This window comes from Bolinopsis microptera, chromosome 9 (assembly GCF_026151205.1).
Source record: "Bolinopsis microptera isolate Bmic1 chromosome 9, MBARI_Bmic_1.0, whole genome shotgun sequence".
NCBI lineage: Eukaryota > Metazoa > Ctenophora > Tentaculata > Lobata > Bolinopsidae > Bolinopsis > Bolinopsis microptera.
The window spans coordinates 15,766,101-15,793,772 of NC_087080.1; the positions used below are offsets into that span (position 1 = coordinate 15,766,101).

Here is a 27,672-nt window from a genome sequence, read left to right on the forward strand (position 1 = left end):
TGATCTCCAATAATATACCTGCATCAGTAAACATACCGCTTATCATCCCCCCATTCCCGGATGTCTACTACTGTACCAGTGGCACAGAGCATCTGACGTATAAAGCTCCGTACTAAAGACTAGTAACCGATCGATAATACTCCTTCTTTTGAGATATAATCGCCATTTTACCGTAACCATATGAACCAATATTGCTATATTTAATACTTGCTCGGTTTTACTTTTACAAGCCCTCATCTGCATCAGTTATTTGGTACTTATATCCGAGATTTGGCCAGATCTTCCGTAATCCGCATGACGTAAGGTTACATATTGCTCTTTGTATTTTAAATGGAGGCAGAGCCTTTCCCAATTGTGTTGGATGTTGTCTAATACGGGTCGGTTGGGGCCTGGCTTCTCTTTGACACCTCCGCTTCTTTATCTTATAGCCACTATTGTATCGTGTTTCGCACACGTTTCACAAACTGTTTTTTTTTACTGTAACAATCCATATACTGACACCCGTTCTAATGTTAACACTGCGTAGACGATTAGAAGAGAAGCTACGAAGGAGAATTTACGTGGATATGTCTGCAGAAACTTGGTCCAAATTGAACTTCAAGCCGAAAACTAATGCACAGACTCAGCAGAGCTCTGAAGCTCCGTCAAATGGAATGACTGGCCTCAAGAATATCGGTAAGTGATCATTAACGAGTTTACTGATTACCCTCCAATTAACTAGGTCTCGAACAATACATTGAAATGGCCTCCTTCTCGGCCCCATGTAATTAATTAGCCCCATTCTTGAACTCATCATAAGCTGCTGGGGGTCTTTACGTCTTCCTTCGTAACCCTGTTGCTACCGGATGCGTAACACAGTTTTTGGTAATTTCTACTTTCGTTTTATTTATTCTTCGCAGTTTCACATATTTTAACTTACGAAGTGCACTTAACTGTTCGTAGAAGGCCCCAAGTAGAGTAATTCTACACAAAAAGGGTGTTAATTTAACATTGTTAAAGCCAGTGTAACTAAAATAAAACACGCTCACAGTCACATCTAGCATCGTGTAAATAAAACCTACAGAAATGGTAAAATTTTCCAACTTTAGCAATACCATAACTATATACGATAAGTAAGATAATCTCTATTTCCACTTAAATTAAAAATCTAAAATGCAACGTAAGATATGGACAATATAAGCGCAATAAACAGAGAAGGATGGTGCGTGTTAGCGGCACTAATAACAGACAATATAAGCGCAATAAACAGAGAAGGATGGTGCGTGTTGGCGGCACTAATAACAGAACTAGTCCTGGTAACACACCTAGGAGCGACAGCAGGTTTCCACCTCATGAGAGCAGTGCAAGTTAGTGAGTCTCCTCCTGACAAAACAAACCCGTCCCCACACGACACCCTCAGAAAGTTACCCACAGTGTAGGGAGCAGCCCCGGAGACGTTCCTACCCTGCGGAGACACAGCACCATGAGTAATATTGGGAGCAGGACACCCCGGACTGCAGGTAGTTAGGAGGGTTAGGTTGGAGGGGTTCCAGCCTGATTGGGAGCAAGTAACACTGCTTACTGTGCTGCTGCCCACAGCTTCAGCGTACCCTTCTCTGCACTGCACTACAGCAGCGTAGGCAGGGTTAGCTATTATCGGGGCTCCCATTAGGTCTGCGTTAGGAGAGTTCGGGTGGTACTGTACCTGAGTTCATGTGATGAGCATGTTGAAAGTATGAGGTTCGTGAATGAATATCGAATACCTGGTGTAAAGCCATCATGTGACGGTTGTTATACCATGTAATAAAATTATTCAGACATTTGCATATTAAGGTGATGGTCATATCGTTTTTGAAATAGACAATTAAAGTAGACGCAACGTACTAGTTTGTGGGTGATTTGTGGCATATGAGCTAGTATTTAAATTTGGTACTTTTTCACTCTACAAGTCTGAAATCATGACTGTTAAACAATTAAATGAGGTTTTAAACCGCTAAAGATTGAAACCTTATGGCGACCAAACCCAACTCAGAACCACAACCGCTCATAATTACACAGCGACAAATGCAATAAAACAGCAAGACGTTTGGTTTACCTGCCAGTTAGTTTCGTAGTCATTGGGCAACGGAGAACAGCCACTACCACACAAAGTTACAGTATTGTTGGAGAAGATAGAGCAATAGGAAGAGGCAAGGACCCCTCCGAATTGGGTTCCGTCACCATTCACCGAGTCAAGCAAGGTTAGTTCCTCGTCTGTTTTTAGTGAGCCTCGTATGAAGTTGGTCCACACCAGAGGTGCCTTACATTTAGCGTATACTTTGCTCTCTGAGGGAGGGTTAGTTTGCTATGTCTTACATCTGATGTTACATATCTATACGATTCCCTATCTTACCGGACATTAGTTGGATGCTGAAGGCCCTGGTATTTATTTTATAATGTCCGTTCAAATAAAGTTTGTCCGTTTTCGGTCAAAGTCAAAGTCTGCTGGATTTCTTTTTTCTCAAAAGTATTCCACTGCGAAATTTTACTTATTATACTATTTGAACGGACATTAATTGAACGCTAGAGGTCCTAGCGTTCATCTTAATGTCCGTTCAAATAAAGTCCGTCCGTTTAAGGTCCGTCCAAGTTAAAGTCCGTTGAGATTTTTTCCAAAATTATTCCACTGCGAACTCATGTTCCGGATATGACAACTTTCTAATTTCAGTCAATTGTATTTGTAACTACTTTCATCGGATTCGGACCAAACTTTATCAATGTATCAATCAAAAACGAGTTATTATACAATTTAAATATTCTAAGTATCACATTATGGCATGATCACTTTCTTGATCTTTGGCTTCCTCGTTCATTTCTTCGGAGTTATTATTTACCTCCACATCTTGTAAAAGTTTACAGTTACACTGAAATGCAGGACCGAGGTGGGCAAATAAATAATAGTTTTTAAAAAGCAGGTATTACTGATATTACTGATATGATGCTTTAATGTTTAAGCATGGAAATTGGAATATTCAATGCACGATAACCCATTTGAGGAAAATGACATGTGATCAGTGATGTGATCATCAAATCTGGTCATATTTCGTATCTGTTGTTTTTACACAACTTTCATAATCATAGACACTGATCTACAGATATTTTGAAATTTTTTACTGTTTAACGACCACTTTTCTTGCTCATTGTATGAAAAATTAATTCACAAATTATCTGATAATATTTTAAAAACGCAAAAAAAAAGATGACAAAATTTGGATTTTTGATGGTTTTGAATGCCATGCCTTCGAGCGACGAGCGTTCATTTTAATGTCCGTTCATAATTATGTCCGTTCATTTAATGTCCGGTCAAATAAGGTCCGATAAAGTATACATAAGATAACTGATAAAATCAAAAATATGACGTCAATAAGCAGCATTTCAAACTATGTATGATTTACCGATTGTCAAGTAAGAACTCCAAGAACTCCAACAATGGTAGCATAAGATAACATTGATACCTGGCAGAACGAACCTTTTGTAAAGCACTCAACGAACGAATCAAAGTTAGCAGAGTAGGTACTACATCCACAACCCTCCGCAAACCCTAGACTAGCCAGAAAGCTCACCAGTACCACAATCATGGTAATGAGAATTGAGCGACCATATCCTTGAGAGGTAGGCACAGGGTAGATGTACTAGCTTGTACTCACACATGACTGGTAAAGTACCTACATATACTTGTCTGCAATGGACGACATGATATATTGTGGTTTTGACCGGTCATTTCCGTGGAAATTAAAATGCTATAGATAAAATTGACTTTTGAGAATATAAAGTACCCAGACTTGCGGCTCACCTTAAAGAGTTTTGCTCTAATTGAAGTCAGATTACAATTACACCAGACCACAAAGTGTCTAATGTACATTAGTTCCGTTGCAAAAGCAGAGATCTTATCAATTTTGCAGCCTATTCGAAGACTTTCCCATTTTTGTTTCTTGGAACAAATCTGCAAGACTCTTGAGACTGAGTAGTTGACATTGTGCCAAAATGTTTCTAGTTACTTGGTAATCATCTGATCCTTTCGACCTTCCTTCCCAATAGTTAACTAGGATAACGAGGAGGCGAACATCCGTCATTACTCATTTATGACATTATACATAGTTTACATACATTATACTGCAAAAGTCCTTGGTCATTATCAAATCCTACTTAGTTTAAGCAAGAGCTCCTACGCTCCTTCTAAGTAATTAATATTTAACCGTTGTATCTACCTCTAGCTATTGCAGGAAGCAAGTCAATTTAAATATCCTCTCGGGTCTTATCCAGGTCCTTTGTTCTGGAGTCTGTCTGTTGTTGTTTATTTCTCACAGCGCTCTTCCATTGTTGAATCTGTTGTTTGATTTGGGGGCTTACTGCTGACAGCACTTTCGACATGTTTTCCAATCTCAAGTACTGCCAACCTCGGTACTTTAAACGTATATTCAAATCGTATGGGATAAAATAATCTTCCATTGTTCAATCATTAAACAAACATAATTTTGATTTTGCTTGGCTTCAAACAATTAGTAAGAACATTCGTGGAAGAGAATGATTTTGCAATTTCCATAGCTCTGAAATTAGTAAGAGCGTTTGTGGAAGTGAACAAGGATTTGGTAGGTAATTAGACGACACTGAACAATGAACATGACCTTATTCCATGGAATTAGAGGGGATGAACTTCCTGCTTAAATCATCGTAGAGAGACTTGGATAAGTAACCTATCCGAGGAGCAGTATAGTTTTGATAGGGCCTGATTCGTAACGGCTGAGTTTCAACGTAGATCAACTGGCAGTTTGTACATTGAGTACATCGAGTACATTGAGTACATTGAGTACATTGATTACATGGAGTACATGGAGTACATTTAGTAGTTGAGTACTTCCAAGATAGCTAATGTATCGCTCTAGTTCAGATAACCATGGCCGTATTTTAAAGCTTTACAATGTTTACATGTACACAATTTCTTGCATTTTAAATTGTATTTACACGGGGCAAGCAGCATGATTAGTGAATAATATGACAGGATTCCGATAAGGTTAATTTAATGGCAAATGGTCATGATTATGCGTCAAATCCTTAAACTCCCAGTCAAATAGCTGACATTGATAGGACATCATATTTACCATATCTATCATACCAATACTACACGATGAGAACCTAGAGAGGTACGTGAATTAGGAGACAATCCAGAGTGATCCATTGGTTACTACACAGAGCGATTATAGACTTTAGCACAGCAGCTACAACCAATTTGATACTTCCAATACTTTATAACTTGGTTGTATTGCGTAATGTGTAGAGTCGAGTACCAAGGACTCTAAATGTGACATTATTGTATCATTGTCTAGTGTGTTATATATTGCTGTGTTGTATATAGTGCCGTGTGATATAACGCTTGTGTTATTAGTCTCACATTATGACTAGTCTCTTCATATTTTCTATGACTTGATTTGTTGTTGTTGTTGTTGTTGTTGTTGTTGCCCGGGTGATATCATGCTGTTTTTAATATATTTCCGATATTTAATGTGATGGAATTGAAACGTCAGTGATTACCCTAGCTTTAAATGCAAGACAACTCCATTTGGTACAAATATCATAAAATAATATAGATTCCTAGATACCACAATCGTTAATTTGATCTTGACACCCTCGCAATTCATACTGATTGAGGAACTGGAAATGGAAGGCTCTATACTCAAAGGCCTCTTGAATTTTGATCTCCAACCCACGTCTCACATGCTAAAAACACTCACGACCACGTGGATTACGGATTTAACAGAAACATCCCACCCATAGGAACCCGGCAACAGACGTTTTAATTTAACCAATAAACATGATCCTGATAGTCATACCGGCTCCTTATTATGAATTAACCGTACCACCTCTGGATATTAGGAAAAGCTCTAATACTTGACAGTTGACACGATTATGAAGTATTGGAATGCTTTAACTCCCACATGTGTCGGGTGATTGGCATGGGCAGTAAGTGCGTGGTATACTGGTATCTCTTGTCGTGAGGCGTGGCTTGGCGCGGCAGGCGCAGCTTCGTGGGTGTCCTAATATGTTGAAACCACAGCCCTGAAGCAAGCTCTTCATTCTTCACCTATCAGAAGTTGATCAGATTCAGAAGCATTCACAGACAATGTGACAAAGTGAATTTTATTGTTAGAATTTAAATCAGATTTATCATGTTTTCTACGTGGGCGGGAGATATTTTGACAGGGTTTTGTTCAGTAGGGCATTGCATAATAGCATTGCTTCACAAAACTTTATTGTCCGTTACCAAGTGACCAAGTAATAGAACCCACGAAGTGCCCGATCTAGAAGTCTATCCGCACACGATGAACTTTAGACTATGCATTATTGTTTTGTTACTTCAGGACATACAACTTAAAAATTATTTGAATGATGGCCCATCCCATATTAAAAATAAAAGTGGCACGGATATTTGAAATGCAATTGGAGTTAAGGAATTTGACCACTCTTCTGTAGCATTGCAGTTAAGAAAAAACCTCTGGTTCTCAGGGAAAAGCTCAGGATAATTCACTGCCGGCCAATATCCAACCGGAAATTGGCCTGAATCCAATTTAGAGGCAATCTCAGAAGCAATCCTAGCATGAGACAGAGAAATAAACTCCCTACTTAAACAATTAGGGGTGGATAACGCAGCTTGCCTTGGCCAGCTATTCGACTGTTTGCCTCGTACTTCGCGTTAACAAAGGAATTACTCGCAGTTAAGATAAGAGGATCCAGGACCTTGTTTTGTTGGGAGCCAGTTAAAGAGAACAATTTCAAGACTCGGCCATTGTGCTCATAAAACATTTTGCCTTTCTAATCCTGGACCTACCCAAATCTTAGACTGACGTCTCGGTTCTATGATGTGGACGGGGAATTTCCGAGTAATTGTAATTCCTAATTTTAAACAAAGAATAATTTGCCCTGCATCCTGGCGCTCAGTTGTTTGACATCTTTGTCGACTGAAAGAGCACCGGGGAGCAGACATTCCTTTACAAAATGGCAACAACCAACCAAGGTTAGAATAAATTGAACTTACTTTATCTTTATCCTCACTCGAGCGCCTCGTAACTCCAATTGAAGCTCTCCCTTATACTCCAGTAGCAGGGAATAGTTGAGTGTGCACTTCGATGTACACGATTTCTGACAACACAGGGTTGTTTGTTAGATCATTCTTAACCAAAATCGTTTAGGTACGCAATTTGTGTCGCTAGACATAACCCTACAGGGCAACTTTTCTAAATTACCCTCAGTCGCGTATACGGGATTTTTGTATTTCAGCTCCTGAAGGTCATAGAGACTTCAATTTTAGCTTAAAATTACCGCAATGGCCATATTTATATACAAGTTATGAAGCAACATAAGGTCTCCAGTGCTTTGTTTTATAGATATTGACAAAAAACTGTTTTTTGGCTCAGCGAACCAAAAATGGGACTGAATTTTGGTAACTTGAACTAGGAAGATCGTAGAGACTTGAATTTTAGCTTAAAATGAGCGCAAACATCACATTTATATACAACTTATAAAGCAATATAAGCCCTTTAATGCTTATTTGTTAAGATATTGACAAAAATCGGTCATTTTGTCTACACGCGTGAGGAAAAATACCAAATTGGGCAACAACTTTGGTCTTTTTTTGACCAGTTTTGTGCTCAAGTTATTAAAATGTGCTTTGATGTTGTAGATCGGGTGTTTTCTTCCAATATGGGTTTCGGTATAAATCCGGAAGCACCCGGTTCATGGTAATAGGGGTTAAAAACCCTAAAATGTCAGGCGATGGGCGAGACAATTGTCTGAATTTGGTTATAAAAACACTTGCACTCTTTGCTAGGGTTTGCTTTTTTCTGCTACATTGATCCGATTTCTAACTACTAATCATCCCCCACTACATCATTCTCTTTTAGATACATGATTTCTATAAGTTCTTAAAGGTACATCCGGCATGATGTAAAGTCTATATCAAAGCATTTTAATGTGGTCTTAACAAGTTGCAAGATATTCAAGTTCACTAATAAAATAAAGATTGTAGGTTATCTATCCTTCTTTTACATAATATTGAGCAATTGTGGGCTTTTTGAGGGGGAGGCTATAAAATGGCCAAATATAACTTTAACGTAAACGACCCAATAATAATATTAAACGTAGAATGAAACTACTTAAAACTTATACAGATTCATGGTATCCTGTTTCAAGACGCTTGCTCCTGATTTTTAGCAACAATATCAACTGACCCCACGACGTTGTAATATAATTGTGGGTAGGCAATCACTTGATCTGTAAATTTTGAACGGTAGTTTGTAAAAATAATTACATTCTACAAACATTATACGCTCCTACTATGCAATTACTAGCCTCTGGACTAACTCCCAATCATCTGTCCATATAATGGTGTTTCTGGACAGATAGATGGTGTATGATGCCCTCATGCTAATTTCAGCGATCTTCATGCAGGCCTTTTTCTCTTAAGTGTTTACGATCAGGTGCAGTGGTTCATAAATGTTTGGAGGATGCAGTTGTAAATGCCTCGAACTGATACTGTCTGGAGCTTGCAATCTCTTCTGTCAATTGCTGATATCTCTTCATATTCTTTTCTCTTGATCAGAAAATTTCTCTTCATTCAGATGCACATTCTTCGCTTTATCTGAATAGATCACTACATCTGGTCTCAGTGGTATTACACTAGTTAATGTAATGTCTAACAATAACGTTTATAAGTGCTAAAATTTCGAACTAGCGGACCATATTCGGAGGAGAAATTTGGGACAGTTTTTTGCTTAGAAATACTGATTTAATCGAATTTTAACCACAAAAATGACTCCCAATAATATTCTTATGGAGAGTGTGGATAAATATTAAATATTAAAAATAATACAGCTTTGACTATGAAGTTGCGTCAATAATCATGTAAAGAATAATAGATAACCTACAATCTTCGTTTGGTAAACCGATTTGGTATCTTTCCTCAAATGTGTAGCCAAAATTACTCGATATGTAAAAGAACGATAACCTACAATCTTTGTTTATTAGCGAACTTGAATATCTTGCAACTTGTTAAGACCACATTAAAATGCTTTGATATAGACTTTACATCATGCCGGATGTACCTTTAAGAACTTATAGAAATCATGTATCTAAAAGAGAATGATGTAGAGGGGGATGATTAGTAGTTAGAAATCGGATCAATGTAGCAGAAAAAAGCAAACCCTAGCAAAGAGTGCAAGTGTTTTTATAACCAAATTCAGACAATTGTCTCGCCCATTGCCTGACATTTTAGGGTTTTTAACCCTTATCACCCATGAACCGGGTGCTTCCGGATTTATACCGAAACCCATATTGGAAGAAAACACCCGATCTACAACATCAAAGCACATTTTAATAACTTGAGCACAAAACTGGTCAAAAAAAGACCAAAGTTGTTGCCCAATTTGGTATTTTTCCTCACGCGTGTAGCCAAAATGACCGATTTTTGTCAATATCTTAACAAATAAGCATTAAAGGGCTTATATTGCTTTATAAGTTGTATATAAATGTGATGTTTGCGCTCATTTTAAGCTAAAATTCAAGTCTCTACGATCTTCCTAGTTCAAGTTACCAAAATTCAGTCCCATTTTTGGTTCGCTGAGCCAAAAAACAGTTTTTTGTCAATATCTATAAAACAAAGCACTGGAGACCTTATGTTGCTTCATAACTTGTATATAAATATGGCCATTGCGGTAATTTTAAGCTAAAATTGAAGTCTCTATGACCTTCAGGAGCTGAAATACAAAAATCCCGTATGCGCGACTGAGGGTAATTTAGAAAAGTTGCCCTGTAGGGTTATGTCTAGCGACACAAATTGCGTACCTAAACGATTTTGGTTAAGAATGATCTAACAAACAACCCTGTGTTGTCAGAAATCGTGTACATCGAAGTGCACACTCAACTATTCCCTGCTACTAGAGTATTAAATAATACTTAATAATTTGGGCGACCGCAATCGAGGAGCCGATTTCCCTGTCTAATGGAGTGCCATTTAGGTATAGCTTTCACTGAAGCATATGCGAGCTCCACTCCAAATCCGTATGCACTTGTGCTATTTTTTAATCTCTAATAAGAGCATTTACCATTCATGCTATTGTTTGGTGGCCGACCTGCATTCGACCGAATCGGTCCCACTGGAAATCGAACCCCTGCTGTCTGCGTGGAAAGCAAATGTATTATAACCACTTATAGTTACTTAAACACCACCCGGCCGACAAAAATACATGTTGTATAATAGTATTAGTAATCCTGGCCACTCTGTCCCCACTCAAAGGTACTGCATCATACCTCCACGTCTAGCTCTCCCCTGCAGTGGCGTAACGTTGCATGTTGGCGCTCCCTGCAAAGTAAATAAAACATGTTGTACTTGTAACAGTAATCCTCACAGCAATTATCGTATTACCCCATTAGCCCCAGAACCGTACCTGGACACAGTACAAGTTAGTAAGTCATCCCGGTACTTAGTATGTAGTAAGCAGCCAGCTCCGGAAACTGAGATGCTTTGTTTTAGGACATTTCACGTTCAGAGCCTTGCTTTATTGTTCACTTCTATTGTATGGCGGTCACGGGACCCCGGGACCTGCGCCACGTTTCGTGCGTCAAGCAAGCGGGAACAGTACATCTTCCTTGAAGAGCACTTTCAGTTTCTATATTCGATCATTTAGCGTCAATTAGGTTTTCAGTTTATTTGACGTGGGTGACCTCACGCTTTCTTGAGAATTGATTGTTGAAATTAAATTATTGACGCAGATCATGTAACTTGTGACGGTGAAGGATTGACAAGTATTAGCGAACCCGGGTTCAGCTACAACCATGAACTGCGTGACCAATGAGTATCTTCAGCACCAGAACTCGTGTAAGTTATACTCATGACTCTATCAAACTGGTATCTAGTTAGCTCATTAGTCATTTCGTCATTACTCCACTTATAGCCTATGTTGCACAATGCACTGACTGAACTGTAGGTTATGAATCAGAGGATGTAATCTCCATTCTCCACAATGCTACAATGTCATGTTGCGTATTAGTATTACCGCTAAGTTTTACGTCTCAAAATCTGATAATATTACGGCGGTAAACGCACCCATGAACCTGTTGTGGCGACTTGTCAGTTTTAATATTGACAGGTTTAATAATAAATCTTGCTTGAGAATTTGTTACTAATATTGCAAATTCGGTAATGAAATTGTTAAGCAACCGATATTTTTAGATCTGTCAACTTTGACAAGTAACATGACAACAGCAAGGTGTTTAGGGGCGAAATCACTTGATTCAAAATAAAACCATAAACTTTCCGAGAGGCCTAAGGCTCAAGAAAACATTGTATAAGGAAGGACAAGATCAGCAAAGTAACATAGTTACCTGCAAGGCTATCAAAAATATTTTCTTGGGTAAATTTCTATTGATCCCGTTTGGTGCGACAAGGGAAATGCTCTTATCAGGAAAGGAGCCTTTTCCTTATCAAACGGGATCAATAGAAATTTACCCAAGAAAACATTTCAACTATGCGACTCATAAATAATATTCCAATCCGGATTTTACACGAAGCTATAAAAAAATACAAAGATTAAAAATAGCGAGGTAGACATCCTGAGCTATACAACCAATGCATGGTAGAACAGAATTAGGCCGACCGAGACAAAGCTAATTGTGTGCGTTAAAGAAGTTGGGACATTCACATACTGTGTGCATAATAGTGTTTTAAGCTTCAGATTAATTACAAATCGTTAATTTCCTTCTTTTTGACATTTTATTGAGATTCGTGTGTTGGTAAAATCCTTTAAAAGGATTGTTAAGTATCGTTATTAATCTCAGAGACATTGTTTATTTCCCCTTGTCATTTAGCTGGAGGATATTATAATAACAAATATAACAATAAAATTAACATTTTCTTGTATGACAGATCCAAACTTGTGGCCCCACTTCGTGATCCCAATATGGCCTAAAATCCTGCTGAAGCATGCTCGATACAGAACATCCTGTCGCAGTGCAGCTCACACCCATATTCCAATTGACCACCCCCGTAAACACTTGTCATACTCATACCGGAAACTGACAACATGAGGGGAAACCATGACAACCATGAAAACATTATGTTATTACAGTTATTATTAATATTATGATCCAAACGTCAGACGCACCCAAGGTATCAACCCAGCTGTCACTTGTGTCTCAATCTACGATAGGTGGAACTGCAAGTGCTGTCTGAGACGTTAATCTCAATTCTCAGTATGCATTCTGAGATTAGCGCCCCAGACATTACAGTGAATGTTGTCAGGTTTTAAAACTCGCTCATCCACATGGCTGATAATTAGATGAAGTGACCAGATCGCTTACTTCCCAGAACTGTCGTCAAAACCGCATCACTCATCATTTAACATTAATTACCAAATAGAGACAGGTTTTGAGGTTCTAATACCGGTGTAAGAAAAAGCTTCATCTTTTTATTGCGCAACTGATACACAGATTCCCTTATATGGGCATCACGTGTAAATAACCGCGGATACACAGATTCCTGTTTAATACCTAATCCAATAAGATCACCGCACCGTGCCTGTCTTCATAGATATGTTCTGGAAATTACTAGTTAAATAAATCGTTTAATCGCATAATTTCATTTCTAGGTGTGTTAACCAGTGGTCCAACTGTACAAAAATCTACGGCATTGGGTTTTTTACATGCATGTGTGCCAAATTTATTTTAATTTGCACACCTAAGAATTTTTAATTTTTTAATTTTTCCAAAAATTGATACATTTCGATTCGTTATAATCAGATCTTTTCCAACCCCGTAACATTACATTACATTTCGTGACCACTGTGGTTATTTCGCACACTATATGTACTTTATGGAATCTCCACTCTCCAAGTATAAAATAGAAATAAACATAATTTTCAGAGGGAATTGTGATAGAAACGTTTTTGTGGTGTTACTATAGGGACCGTGTTAGATCACATAAGTGTGTGAAATGGCCATATTAGTCATGATATGGCTGTGTTAGGTTTGGAAGTGATCTGACCATCACCAATAGAGCAATAGAGATATTTTTAATTTTGTTGCACAAATTCTTGGCCCAATTTTTCCAAATTTTGATAGGAAGGTACTGGTAGTACAAGCTTATAGAATATAGATAAGTGTTAAATAACCGCAACTATATAGTAAATATTATAGTATAGCAACTATAAGCCCACATAATTACTTTTCCACTTATTGACGGAAAAATAATTCTGCCTTTGTGATATGTTGGGTTAAGAAGGTCCCAGAAACTCTCAAATAGGATATAACATGTTTGCAATTAAAACCGACATTTGCCATAAAATGATCACGTCCGTGTAAAAAATACTGATGCCATAGTTTTTAGCACAGTTGAATGCTGAATCTTGTAAACTACAGATTGTCACGTCTAAAATGCAATCATGCGAGCAAACGATTTATTTAGCAGACACTAGACAACATCTGTGAATATAAGCCGTACAATTATTGAGCAAGACCTTATTTATGATAGCAAGATACAAAGGGAAGTTTACAAGGAGCACAGACAAAATACGATCCTATTGTCTGGCTTGGACGTTTGTAGAGTTCAATAAGGAGCATCACGGCTCTCGACAGACAAAGAGAAACAAGGAAAATGACCGGCGAAAACAAAATGAAATAATTGACGTTTCGGTACTCATTGGCCTTTTACTAAGATTACTGATTATAAGTCTCACTTAAGTAGGCGAGCTCAATTATAGTAATTATACAGGATGTATTATTTTTAGAGCAGCATATTATTTTAAACTGCCGTGTATGTTTAGGCAAGTTGAGGTCTACCTTACTTGTTTTAGTTCATATGATTGGGCACGCCTACTTAAGCGCGACCATTGTAATTCATAATCAGTATTATCTTAGTACAAGGCCAATGAGTACCGAAACATTGATTATTTCATTTCGTTTTCACCTGTCATTTGGCTTGTTTCACTTTGTATGTAGAGAGCCATGATGCTCCCATCTGAACTCTACAGTGAGTCCACAGTGTCAATGTTATTATTAAAAACTCATGCTCGGCTTTACGACTTACGAAATCTATGTGGCTTGATTCTTGAACGAAATATCTTCATATACAAAAGGAACGTCACTATGAAGAGGATTAGAACTCTTAGAATATACATCTAGGATTACTGATTGTCGACGACATCACTTCTTTGAAGGACTCCGTCCAATAACGATAACCACTGTAATCAATGACCACTGTCAATCCGAAGGAAGTCATTAGACATTGTAACTTTCTCTTTCAGATCTGGGACAGGTCATGAACAAGGTTCAAAAGCAAAGGCGTCCATCCAGGACGGGATCCAATCCGACACTAACGATCAACAAGACGAAGTTGCAAGCTGCAGCAAAAGCTGTTATGACTGACGACTCATACAACAAGAAAAGTCACACTAGATTCCAGTCTTTCAAGTTTACTGTTAAAACACTTCACTTCATTCTTACGGTTAGTAATAGTATCAGTTGTACAGCTGAATATTTTGTGAATTATAATTTGAAGCCAAATTCAATATACTTTTAGCACCGTGAATTGTGTCCGCCGAATCGGAATAAACTTTCATAGTGATTCATTTTTTTACTTGCAAGGATTTATTCGGTTTACTGGATTTGCTGCTTTAAGCAAAATTTCTGCTACATAATATAATTATAACTAATCTAATGAACCGATGTAATTTTTGGAAACATTTCCAGAAAACTGATCGACAATGTTTCATAATCAATAAATACTCATCTTTTCAATACTCTCCTTAGATTTAAAAAATGCCACCCTAAGATTGAATAAAACACTGTCTCTTCAGACGATGGTCCTGTTTGTACCGGTTTGGATTTTCTGTATGCTCTGCAAAGTTCTCAGCTGTGGCTACTGGAGTCAGGTGTACTCTGAGTACTCAATAGCCATCATCGGCTCCCGCTCTCCTCTAGCAGTTCACCTAGCCAGGCATTTCAGGTTGGCAAATTAGAAACTTATAGCTTGTTTTTATATCCAATAATTGAGTTAATAATTTGCCGTAACATAACTAATATATCAGAGCTAGGCTAGGCTTTCGTTTGAAATTTTGAAAGTTTAATCAACCGGGCTTGAAAATAGATTTTGGAGACCAATGTCAAGATCGCATTCGTACTCCCAGTACGATCATTAAAAGAAACAGAACTAGAAGAAAGGACAAATACGCATGTTTTTTAGACTATTGAAAATATGTGCACTGTGCATGGACGCTCTATCAATAATACAAAATAAATGTTCTTGCATCAAACTCATGCAAAGCAACCACCACGCGGCACGCCTTGATAAAACTCATTAATAACTTTCTGGTATGATCGAGTTCCTAATAGGAACCGAACAAGGGCATCAAGCTGTTTAAGTCTGAAGATGAACGTCTATTATAATCGTTCGTTGAAACCTCTCACTGGACGATATAAATGGTGTAATGTATTCGTCACCTCCTCTAGTCTGCACCTCACGTTAATCTGACATCTGGAACCTGTCAATAAACATTGATTTAACTTCTACACTGCTGAAATGGTCTAGCTTGACCAATAAAAGCTGGCCACCGAGCAATCTTTGGAGACAACTCATGTCAACAATTCAAAGATTTCATTATAAAAGAACTAGAAGTTCGTGGGACGTTCTGATCGATCCGTCAGGTGCAAAAATTTGAATAACATCCTAGGTCCTAGACATACTGTCATGGCCGCTTGTCAGGCCCTTTATCTCATTGGGGTAGGCCCAGCTTCAAAGTCCCTGTCAATCCTGGGGATTACTTGGGCTTCTCTGGGGTGGGGGCCCAGTGAAAGAAGTCTTCGGTAAACACAAAAGAAGTCAAATATTTAGTTAGGAAAAGAATGGGATAAATTGTGAATAAATTCGTAACAAAGGTTTCTATTCAGGAATGTGTTGTCACAGAAACCATCCCAAAAAGTCATACTGAAACTGATAGGGAAACATTTCTAAACAATTTTTATCAGGGTGCTCATACGCCCTAATTTTAAAAGTCATAACTCAGTTTTGAAAGATTCGTTAAAAAACCAACACATGCTCTATGCTCTATGCTCTATTCATGTGCGGGTGCTTGAGTGCTCGAATTGATTTACAAAAAGCCTTTCTCAGCCTCTTCAAGTTTTAGTCTGGCTTCCGTACTCATTCAGAAGCAACAACGATTTGAAACAATGTGATATCTAGACGTTAGAAACCAGCAATTTGCCATTTTCAGGTATCTGCCAAGCTGTCCAACGCTGTAACGTAGATATTATGGCAATTGTGAAACGGTTGCACATATTTAAAGGCCAATAGGAGCTTCACATTCCGAAATAACAAGCGCTTGTAAATTTGCTTGATTTGTAGAAGTCAAAATAATGTTTTGGCCAAGCATTTTAGGACATTTGTTCATTTGCTGCTTTATAGCTCATTTACCATTTTGCATCTATCAGGAAGTCTTTGATCCTTTAATGTGTTCTGATGAAAAGTTAGCGAAATGGACCTTCGGAGTTCGGAGACAGCTATTTTAGTGATGTTTTAAACATGTTTATGAACACTATCAGCCTGGGTTTCCCAGGTAACCATAATATGGACAATGCGGTCATTGTGCAACCCTCCATCTTGTGATCTCACGGACCAGATTATAAATTGTTACCTTTCAAGAATTAAAATTTCTTGGCACCTCAATAAAATCATAAAATTTGGTTATTTTTGACACATCGATTATAAAACCATATAATTCGTATAGTATCTAAAATGACATCTAGTCTGCATTTACACTACCACTTCCATTAATATTTTTTAATCAAAAATAAAAATGAATCCCAGAGACAACAAGTGTCAGCGGCGCAATATGACAGATTGGAGCGTGGAAGTGGTAGTGTAAATGCAGACTTGATGTTTAGTCCTTTTATATATCATACGAATTATATGGTTATACATATAATCGATGTGTCAAAATAATCAAATTTTATGATTGAGGTGCCAAGAAATTTAAATTCTTGAAAGGTAGGAATTAGGGCAAAAATTGCAATTTCACAATTTTGTGCAACCGTTTCACAATTTATCTAATGTCTATAAAACAGCGTCTCGAGCAGCTAATGATAATTCACAGCTTAATGCTTATCCTATTATTCCCCTAACTAAATATTTTACTTCTTGTGTAAAATAAGTGTGATAATTGTTACTGGTGGGACTGCTAATATAGTAAAATCGGATTTTTGGCGATTTCTCAAAAACCGAGTCTCTTAGTTCATATCACTAATATAAACATGCATCTTAGGCACATATTTGTGTATGTATGAGGTCTGTATCTCAATCAGAAGCTGATATAATTTATAGTGGGGGTCGCGATATGGTCGCGATCAAAAAGGGTGTGATTCCGAGAAATGCACCACTGGTGAAAAAAGTGCACCCGAGTCAATTGTGTTATTTAGGGTTTAATAAGTCGAATTACGTTGAGAAACTTACCGGACGTCCCAATGTGTGCGGGATTGTTGCCAAGTACAGGATTACTGAGAAAGTCAGGGCCCATGAGGGGTAAGGTAAAAAGGTAAATAGATTCCCGACAGACTAGCTCTCCAATAGACTTAACAATTTTTCTCGACAGATGCTTCTTTTGGCATCTCTACTAATAACTAAAGGGCCTTCATTCTTCAAGTTTGACATATTATGATGGATTCTCACAGTGGTACTGCGATAGTGATTAAATGTAGGAGGTCATGTAATTTTAAAATGGCTGCCTCTTTTACAACTAAACATCGCAGTACTATTCGCCATTTGGCATATTCGGGGTAAATGTAGGTTTACAAATACAAATTTAAAATCTAAATTTCTGGCACCATGGTTGCGCTTTTGGGGAGAAAATAAATATTTCGTGACACATTTATTAAAATGTTAATCTTGTCACTATTCTCAAAATAGAAAAAAGCTGTCCTTACACTCGGACTGTTGTCTGGTTTTCGAATCTCACCAGATCGTTTGCCGCTCATATTGTCCTGTTTTCTGGAAAAAACATACAAAAATGTGGAGTTATAGGTGTTGAGGTTTCAACTTGAGTTGAGTACTTAAGTTGGACTTTGAAACCGAAACCTCAGACTCAACATCTTTAATTTGTATATTTGAGTACCACTTACCAGTAAACTGTAAAGATTTGAATTTTTGCTTACAAGCAGCTTTCTTCATTAAGTTAGCTGTCATCAAATATATATGTATTCAATAACTATTAAGTTCTTAGAATTGAAGAGAGACCTCATTCTTTACTTCCTTAACTTCTGGCACCATGGTTACCATGGTTACAATCGCTTCTGTGAAGAATACTACCATTTCATGACATTTTGATTACGAAATTTGATTACTCATGTCACTGTTTGATGATGCATCGTAGAATCCAATAACTACAGCGTCATTATTGTATGGACAAGTTAATTACTGCAAGGATGAAGACGTATACAAAAGAAGACAGGGATTGAGCCGGGAGACCCATTTGTTAATATTACAAGACGGCTACCACTTCCATTCGTTAACAAAATGATCGATTCTCTTCGAAGAAAACTCTTCTCAAGAATTATAAAAGCTGTCCCACCTATGAAGTCAAGTGACTTAAGCTGTCCCACCTATGAAGTCAATTTACTTAAGCTGCAGAATGATAGAACACGTCTTGTCCTTAATTAAATGGTTGTGTCGATAATGAACTATGGGTTGAGTGACTTCAGTGGTAACTTTAGCAGAGAAGAGCTGGTAGGACAGTTATCCTCAGCAAACTGCTAGTAACAAACATGGTGCTGAACAAATTCAGTTTCAACAAGACAACGGCCAGAACTTCAAAACCTGTGCAATATCATCAAAACCTGTGCAAAACCGGTGCAATATCATCTTAAAAGAAACTGTTAACAAACAATCATTATCAATTTGATTGAAAATTAACAAAATTTAAATTAATAAAAACAATCATTATGCAATTTTCTTTAAAAATTGGTTCGAGTTTTATGGAAATTTCGTGCAACATCAAAATTCCGATTAATTACAAATTAATCGAAACGAAAGTTAGTTCCCCAAGTCTGCCATTGGTATTGTCATCGATTTAAATCAAGTTTATTTTTTGATATATCTGGCATAAAATTCACATGAACGATAACGTTTCAGAAGAATGGGGTACACGGTGATAGGTCTGGAGAGTAGGAGGTACATGTGTGGTGTCCTTATATGTGCATCACGTGTAGTATACACTCCTTATATAGGCATCACGTGAATTGAACGATAACGTTTCAGAAGAATGGGGTACACGGTGATAGGTCTGGAGAGTAGGAGGTACATGTGTGCTCCGCTGGCTTGGTCCAGAGCTTGTGACAAGTTCTACTGGCTTCCCGATCCTCTTGATGTAAGTTTAGTAGTGGCTTAGTAGAATTTAGGAACTTTCCTAAAGGAATGATTTAGTTATATCATAGTTATCATCATTAGATGACTTGTGAATAGTCGACAACAAGATATATTAAGACTAAAAAAGGGAGTTCCCACTTAACGACACACCCTCTCAGCCCCCTGTAGAAGCAGGACCTGACGTCTATAATCAAGTTACATCAAATATAGCTTCCACATGGAACATGATATCACACTAATTAAAGGGTGCCGCCGTAACACGCTTGATTCATTACGTGTGCCTCACTTTTTTCAAAATGGCAACTGAAAAATGCATCATATACTACTAACGACACACCCTCTCAGCCTCCTGTAGGAGCAGGACCTGACGTCTATGTGGAGGCGTTGTGGGGTATACTACTGGACCTGAAACCAAACATGCTCATACCCCTCAACAGGTTCACCAGCTCCGAGGACCAGCAGGTTAGTGACCGTTTGGTGACCAGTTAGTAACCGTTTGGTGACCAGTTAGTAACCGGTCAGTGAACGACTGGGAACCGGTTAGTTACCAATCTGTTTATACACTATACTGCCATTTAAACACAGCCATTATTTCTAACTCTAAATTAAATCAAATTCCAAATATCTAAACTGTACTGTTTAGTAGGTAAAACATCTAAACTGTATAGGTAAGCACCAGTCTTGAAATAATTGTGCCATTGGCGTCACTCTTACTAGAACAGTTTATATCACATTTATTTGCTACCCTGAAGTATGAACTGAAAAATCGCGGAGAGCAATTTCCCGTCCATAAACCATTACCTGACGTCAAACGAGGCACTAAATTCAGCTGGTAATGAGAAGTAATGAGTTAATAGCTTCTGATACTGCTCACATATTACAAGAGTACTGGAATAAGATCGCAATAATGAGGATATTTAAGGAACATCGAAGCCAAATAGCTTTCTTTAAACACCTTAATTTTAGAAATAAACTCGATTAGTAAACCTATCACGAAGCTCAATTTACTTGTGCAGAGAGGGTAGTAATAGCAGGGATACGATAATAACTCAGTAATAGTAAACTTAGTAAACTTACTAATAGCAAGTATCGTCCAGTTATTTTAGGCAAGTCCTTATGTTCCGAATCGGTTAGGACGATTGACGTAGCTGACTTGTTCTTTCTCGGTAGATTGTCTGCATTTAGAGTATTGAGAAATAAAATTGAGAAATAAAATTGAGAGCCAGGCTAATCAAATCAAAATGGCTGATCCTATAACTACTTACCAAATAGTTGTTTAATTTGACATAAACATGGTCCCGCATCAGGTCCCAGCACCTACTTTTTGGGCATTGAACAGGTCACCCGTATAATTTTATTTCACAAATAAAATTTGCCCAAATTATTTTACTGTATTATTTGGCCGTGGAACTTAGGGGTTACCAAATATTTGTTTAATTTGACATAAACATGGTCCAGCATCAGGTCCCAGCACCTACTTTTGAACTTTGGGCTCCGAACCCAAGGATCCTACGCGGTACATATTGACCGGGCATATTACACAAATTTCCTGATAAGATCTACAAACATTTTGCTAATACTATATATTAGAAAACCAGATATATATCAGGTAGTTTCCTACTAGCACCATCAGAGGTGAATTCAACAGTGTTGACTCACCTTTTGATGGTTATTGGTCCTCATAAGATACCAGAGATAGGAGTTCTGTTTTCTTTGTATCCTAGAGATAGAGTTTTCTGCTACTCCGTGCTCAAGATCATGGCAGCAAGACAGAGATCCTCACTTCGCGTGTGGTATGCCTGGTATCTCGAGTTTTGCAAAGCGGTTAAATGTTTTAATTAACTCTTAAACCCGTAAGCCGTTCAAAAGCAATCCATGAACTATGGCTTCGCGTGCGGTATGCCTGGTACAGGGCTCAATAGATATTCGACCTACCCAAAAATAGCCCCTACCAGAGATATAATTTATAAGCTTATGAGTTTTGCATTATTTTTTATTTTACCCTAGAGAATAGAGATAGCGTCCTTTAATGCTTCGTGCTGAAATGGCAGAATCCTCGCGTGCTGGTTTTTATTTGGAAAGCGGTTAAATGCTTTATAAGGTTATTCAACCATTCAAAAACGACCAATGAACCCGGACTTCGCGTGCGGTATAGCTGGTATAGGGCTCTGTAACTCTGTAAGTTTTAGATATTAAATTTGAATATCTATTGAGCCCTGTACCAGGTTTACCGCACGCCAAGCCATGGTTCATGGGTTGCTTTTGAATGGTTTAAAGGTTTAAGAGCTGAAATTAAATAACCTAGCCTTACAAAAATATTTAACCGCTTTCCAAAACTCGGGATGCCAGGCATACCTGATACCACACGCGAAGTCGAAGAATATCTATAGACCATGTACCAGGTGATAGGTATACCGCACGCGAAGTCAAGGTTCATGGATTACTTTTGAATTATTAACCCTACCCAAAAATAACCCTTAAACTCAGACAAAATTGTTTCCTTAGAAGCTAGAGTCTGTCAAATTAATTCCACCAGAATCTTGTAGTACTGATCAGCAATGCCTTCAGGCGATAGAGAAAGTTAAGGATATGGTAGACCTACTTAGTATGGAACCTATAGAGGTCCTGAAACTGACAGATGTTAATACATTTTATTCCCGAGCTTCGGACTCTAACTGCAAAACTCCCATTTACAAGGTATGTTGCAGCTGTTCATAGTTCAGGTTTTAACCTGAAGGATTGAAATAACAAATGGATGATTAATTACAAGCTTACAAGCATCAATACACTTCTTCATTATGGACTTATGGTTGATCCATTTACTATCCGTTTCTTGAACGTTTTTCATTCTCCAACAGTTGATAGGCGAAAGAGCAAAGATAGAGACAAGAGGGTTCAGCATTGAAGATCACCCTTTTGTATACAGAGTCTACCAGAAAAATGTGTGGGGAGCCAAACTGATAGAAACGCCTAAATCTCCAAAAGACGTGAGCAAAGAGTTTATTTTTTCCCGAAAATTAAATAGATTTTAAATAGATTTTAAATTGTTTTTTTTTTTTCTGCTTAAAACTATTTCATTATAAAGTAATTTGTTTCCGGCAGGTGAGCACATTGGTTCAGCACGTGACGAGTCACACTCCCGTTCTCAGAGTGGAAAAGTTCGAGGAACCTGTGGTGTCCCTTTGTTCTCTTTATGCAAACAGAAGGGCTATTGCTCATGTTAGTTGCATTAATTCATTATTTTAATAACAGTTTATCATAATTTTTATTTTGATAAATGTCTTGCTACTATTGTACTAAATGTCCCATTATTTCTTAATAGTTGTCAAATAAGTTCCCTCACAGACTGTTAGGTCCCACTTTGAGTAGTTCGAATCCTACAGTTACAGTTTCTAGTCGATAATCAATAATGATTTTGTTCACACAAATCCAGCTTCTCGATCTAGCGTGTAATCTCACTAACTATAATATATTTTCTATTTAATATTATTTATTTAATTATATGTACAGGGTGGGCCTCAAAAGTCTACCCATCCTTATCTCTTAAAATTGTAACAGGTCGCTGAGATCTTGCTAATTATTTTATTTCAGGACGGAAAAGCGCCATAACTTACGTTCTGATTAATATTTTTGCTTCAAATTTTTAGAGAATGTCAATCATAATTAGACACAACTTCGTGCCAAGTTTTGTGTGAGTCTGAGCTTGTCTGATAAAGTTAGCTCCTGAGCGTGCTAGCTTTAATTTCTCACCCAGAACTGTTTACATTGGTTAATAGGAACCACCAAAAAAATCCTGGGTAAAAAAATTAAAAAACCAACGATTTATTTATGTTTCACCAATTCTATTCACCATGATGCATCGCACATTCCATGAGAGAAGAACGATATAAACAAGCAGGAAGGATCATCTGTGATAGTCCTTATCAGTTAAAATATAGAGAGAATGGAATGTCCGATGGATCATGGTGAATAGAATTGGTAAAACGTGAATAAATCGCTGGTTTTTTGATTGTTTTACCCAGGATTTTTTTTGGTGGTTCCTATTAACGTATGTAAACAGTTCTGGGTGAGAAATTCAAGCTAGCTCGCTCAGGGGCTAAATTGGTCAAATAAGCGCAGTGAAGCTCGCACTTACACAAAACTTGCCACAAAGGTTTAGCTACTTGTTATTAACATTCTGTGAAATTTAGAAGCAAAAATATTTATCAGAACATAAGTTATGCCACTTTTTGTTTTTAAAATAATTATCAAGATCTCAACGACCTGTTACAATTTTAAGAGATAAGGATGGGTAGACTTTTGAGGCCCACCCTGTATATATAATAAACACAACGACAGGCTGTGAGCAGGCGTGAGCACGACGTCATCAGCACCGTATCAGATAGGAACACAGTCCAGAGGATTACTGAATGGTCCGATATATTCGTCGAGAGATACAATGTGGATATCGAGGGTTGGCTTTCATTTGATTTCATGAAGGTACATCAAATTATCTCAGTTAGGTTTCAAACTGATGGCATTCGACAAGCATTTATATAAGGTTCATCAATATAAAATAAACCACTTATCAATCACTAAAATCACTATATAAAAGTATTATAGCACTAAAATACTCAGAGTAAGGAGGATGGAGAGTGGTATCCGATCAACTGCAAACCTTGGATCACGGACTCCTTCGCCCTCATGCAAGACGTATCTAATGACATTGTAGAGGTATGACCACAGTTTCTAGATTTATCTTTGCCCTTTTTAACGAAACAATTTTCTCAATTTTGTTTAAGAAACTAGACCAATCGAGAACAAGATCAGAACATCACCTGACAATATCAAGAGTAAAACTGGGGATAAAACAATTTGGACAAATTATGCGCGATTCTTATTCTGATTTTTAAACCGAAATCTAGAGCAGAAAATAACGATACGGCCTAAAGTATTTACCGTTTGTTTGCTCTTCAATGAGCTGAACATATTTTCTTAACCTATAAAAATGTATTATAATAATAATAATAAAAATGTGCAGGGAATAGAACTGACAACGAGAGGAAGAGAACAAGTAGAGGCAGTGAGAGCAGAAGAGGAGGCACAGATAAGATGCTCCGCACAAGACCTCATCACCGGGTTTAGGAAACCACACAGACTCATATCTTGTATTTTTAATTTGATCTCAAACATTCCGCATACAGACATTTTATTCAAGGCATCTGATCCCTTCCCGTTTTTTGCCATGTACTTTATAGACTTACCTATGCATTTGTGGTTATATTGGCGAACAGGAAAGGTTTGGCAAAAGATTGATTATTTCAACAATATTGTACAATAGCGAGTTCTTGATCATTGTAGTACTAGTAGTTTTGGGAAAAATTTTTCAGATGCAGACAATTTTTAATGAATATATCTTTGAGATGTAAGCTTACCTCTTCAATGCTCTGTAATTATTTCATCTCCTAAATAATTGAGGGGCGTGTTAGTAGTTGGCATATGTTTGCTCCGTAAGTGGTTAACGTCATGGTACATGTATTTACTAAAACTTTGGTGCGTCATTCTGTAGGGTTTAAATACTTCAGCAGCTTAAATGGCTTAATGGATAAAGGAAATGACGTTAGTTTGGGGCGTTCTCGATGAGGCATTTGTGGTAATTTTAATAGCTGATAAAAGAACTTTTAAAAGGAGAGATTTATATATTAATGGGTCTCTATCTCCATTGACCATCTTGTTTTCTCTTTTTTTTTCGTCTGCCATTTTATTCTTTTATCACATTTAACAATAATTGCGTTGTCGTTATTGACTATAACAGTCATTGGATCAAATTCTCCTGTTTAGTGTTCCTAAAGATTTGTGCCCTTGAGGTGTTTGACATTTCTTGCTTAAATATGGACGGTGGCTATATATAGTTTTACCTCACAAGTCACACATTGCGATCCATTTGGAAACTTACGATTTGAGCGTAAAAACTGAAGTTCAAAATCGTGAATCAGGGAATCGTGCACCACATACTTAGCTTAGCACTCAATTAGTTCATATTTAGTGAAGTTATAATTTGTAAAAATTATTCCTGGCATAGAATCGGTATATAATTAGCATTTTCGTTACACCATTTATTACGGTATGTTTTATTCGCGTCAAAACTGTAGGTTTGATGTTTTGACAAACATGTTTTAACAAAATATGTACAAAACCCAAAAAAGTTCTAATGTGAGAACAAAATATAAACTTACCATTAATGTTTGATAAACAAAAAATAATTAGAATGATTTTGACAATAATAATAAATTCCCTATGCTTCTACATCAAAGAGATATCAGTAACAGATGTACCCATCTGTACTCGGTAGAGTCGTAGACATAACAATTCTACCAGGCAAATGCAATCGTTTTCACTGATTAAATCTCGTAAATATTAAATCTCCAAGTTAAATAAGTTTCTCGAAATTGCAACAAGCTAAATTTCTAGAGGCAGGGCCGTTAACTAATAATGAACAAATTAACTAACTTTGACATGCTTGCTCCACCTTCTTTTGACCTGATTAGATATGAAAATGAATATCAACTACCGAATTTATAGGTGCCCATCCTTCAGTCAAATCGTTCTCCGGGGTCGAGAATAAACGATATAATATAATACTATGATCGATTTATCGGTATTGGCATTAGAATCGCGTCAACATGAGCAAATGGTTTTGTATCAGAAAGAGATTATTCATTTTGAAATCTTAATTAACACTGTTGAATTGTCAAGTTTTCTTCGTGGTCGAGGGTCAACGATAACATACTTAATCGATTTATCGGTATTGATGATATAATCGTCCACAACGTGCAAATGGTTATCAGAACGTATAAAACTCACAAAGTCTTCTGTTTGCAGTTCTCTATATTGCACAGGCCCCCAGAGTCAGCAGCCCCTTTATCTCTCCTCGTACCCTCCTGAGGACTGGTTTGCTAGAGACTTTTTAATTCAATTCAAATGATTATCAGAAAGTAATCAGAGGAATTTAACTCTCCCTTTGAATCAATCAAGCTAGATGATTTGTTGTAAATACTGAGATCAAACTATCAACTTACAGGCTATCGTCAAACATGTTGCAAGGCGTCATCTTCAGTGACATAAGCCTAAAAATTGTAAAAAGTTAGTAAAACCCAAAATTCCTTTAAAAATCTGAACACTCTTAAAATGGTTATATAAAAATTAAAATTAAGATGTTAGGAGTAACGGAAGGCCAAAAGGATTTATAGTGTTTATTCCCAAAGGTTTTAAAGTCTTGAGTTGTTGAATATATTTATGTTCACGAACTTCTAAAGTTTTAGGACTAGAATTATCAATAATTGAAACATTAAAAATTTTGTTAAAATCCTCCCTTTGTTTATAACCATGATCCAACAAATGTAAGCCCAAACTATATTCATCACTTGTTTCATCTACCTTATCACCATTTAAAAGTTTATAATATTTGACCCTATGTTCTCCAGTTCTAACCCGTAGAGAGTGAGTAGTGCGACCGACGTAAGCCAATTTCTACAGAAACTACATTGGAACAGATAAATGATGTTGTAACTCAGGCAGTTTCCAGGGGAAGCTTTAACCTTCTCGCCGTTCACTTTGAATTCATGGCTGCCTTTGACAAGTTCGCAGCATTTGCATCTTGGCATATGGCATTTGCTGGTTGGACCATGTTTAGCTCCTAAAGCAAGTTCTTTCAATTTGACGAGGCGAGATCTTAGGCTTGGCCCTGTTTTCTTGGTGTAACTGAATATTTTCTTCCTAGGCGTGGAAGCTGTTGAGGAGGTCTCTTGGGATGTTTCAACTTTCTGAAAAGTAATCATTCATTCTATAATTTTTGACAATAATAATAATTTCCCTCTGCTTCTACATTAAAGAAATATCATTAAGAGATGTACCCGTCTGTAGAGTTGTAGACATAACAATTCTACCAGGCAAATGCAGTCGTTTTCACTGATTAAATCTCTCGTAAGTATTAAATCTCCAAGTTAAATAAGTTCATCGAAATTGCAACAAGCTAAATTTCTAGAGGCAGGGCCGTTAACTAATAATGAACAAATTAACTAACTTTGACATGCTTGCTCCACCTTCTTTTGAACTAATTAGATATGGAAATGAATATCAACTACCGAATTTATAGGTGCCTATCCTTTAGTTAAATTGTTCTCCGGGGGTCGAGAATAAATCGATTTGATCGATTTATCGGTATTGTCATTAGAATCGAGTCAACATGAGCAAATGGTTTTGCATCAGAAAGAGATTAT

General features: G+C 37.3%; 1 protein-coding gene across 1 annotated transcript; it reads left to right on the top strand.

Annotated features, from left to right (window-relative positions):
• The first annotated feature begins 10,777 nt into the window (after nucleotides 1–10,777).
• On the top strand, nucleotides 10,778–25,514 carry LOC134820833 (uncharacterized). The gene is made up of 11 exons (XM_063831463.1): nucleotides 10,778–10,885; nucleotides 14,307–14,506; nucleotides 14,859–15,007; nucleotides 19,307–19,415; nucleotides 19,760–19,876; nucleotides 21,983–22,111; nucleotides 22,273–22,401; nucleotides 22,517–22,633; nucleotides 23,753–23,893; nucleotides 24,032–24,127; nucleotides 24,435–25,514. Exons 1-11 carry the CDS (start codon nucleotides 10,843–10,845, stop codon nucleotides 24,732–24,734), a joined length of 1,530 nt encoding a protein of 509 aa, XP_063687533.1. The 5' UTR covers nucleotides 10,778–10,842; the 3' UTR covers nucleotides 24,735–25,514.
• The last annotated feature ends 2,158 nt before the right edge of the window (nucleotides 25,515–27,672 follow it).

Excerpts from the sequence above, each read along its gene's own strand:
- LOC134820833 (XM_063831463.1), top strand. The coding sequence starts at position 10,843 with ATGAACTGCGTGACCAATGAGTATCTTCAGCACCAGAACTCGT. Across the intron at positions 22,402-22,516 it reads CGCCTAAATCTCCAAAAGAC|GTGAGCACATTGGTTCAGCA; the intron begins GTGAGCAAAGAG and ends TGTTTCCGGCAG. Across the intron at positions 24,128-24,434 it reads TATCTAATGACATTGTAGAG|GGAATAGAACTGACAACGAG; the intron begins GTATGACCACAG and ends AAAAATGTGCAG.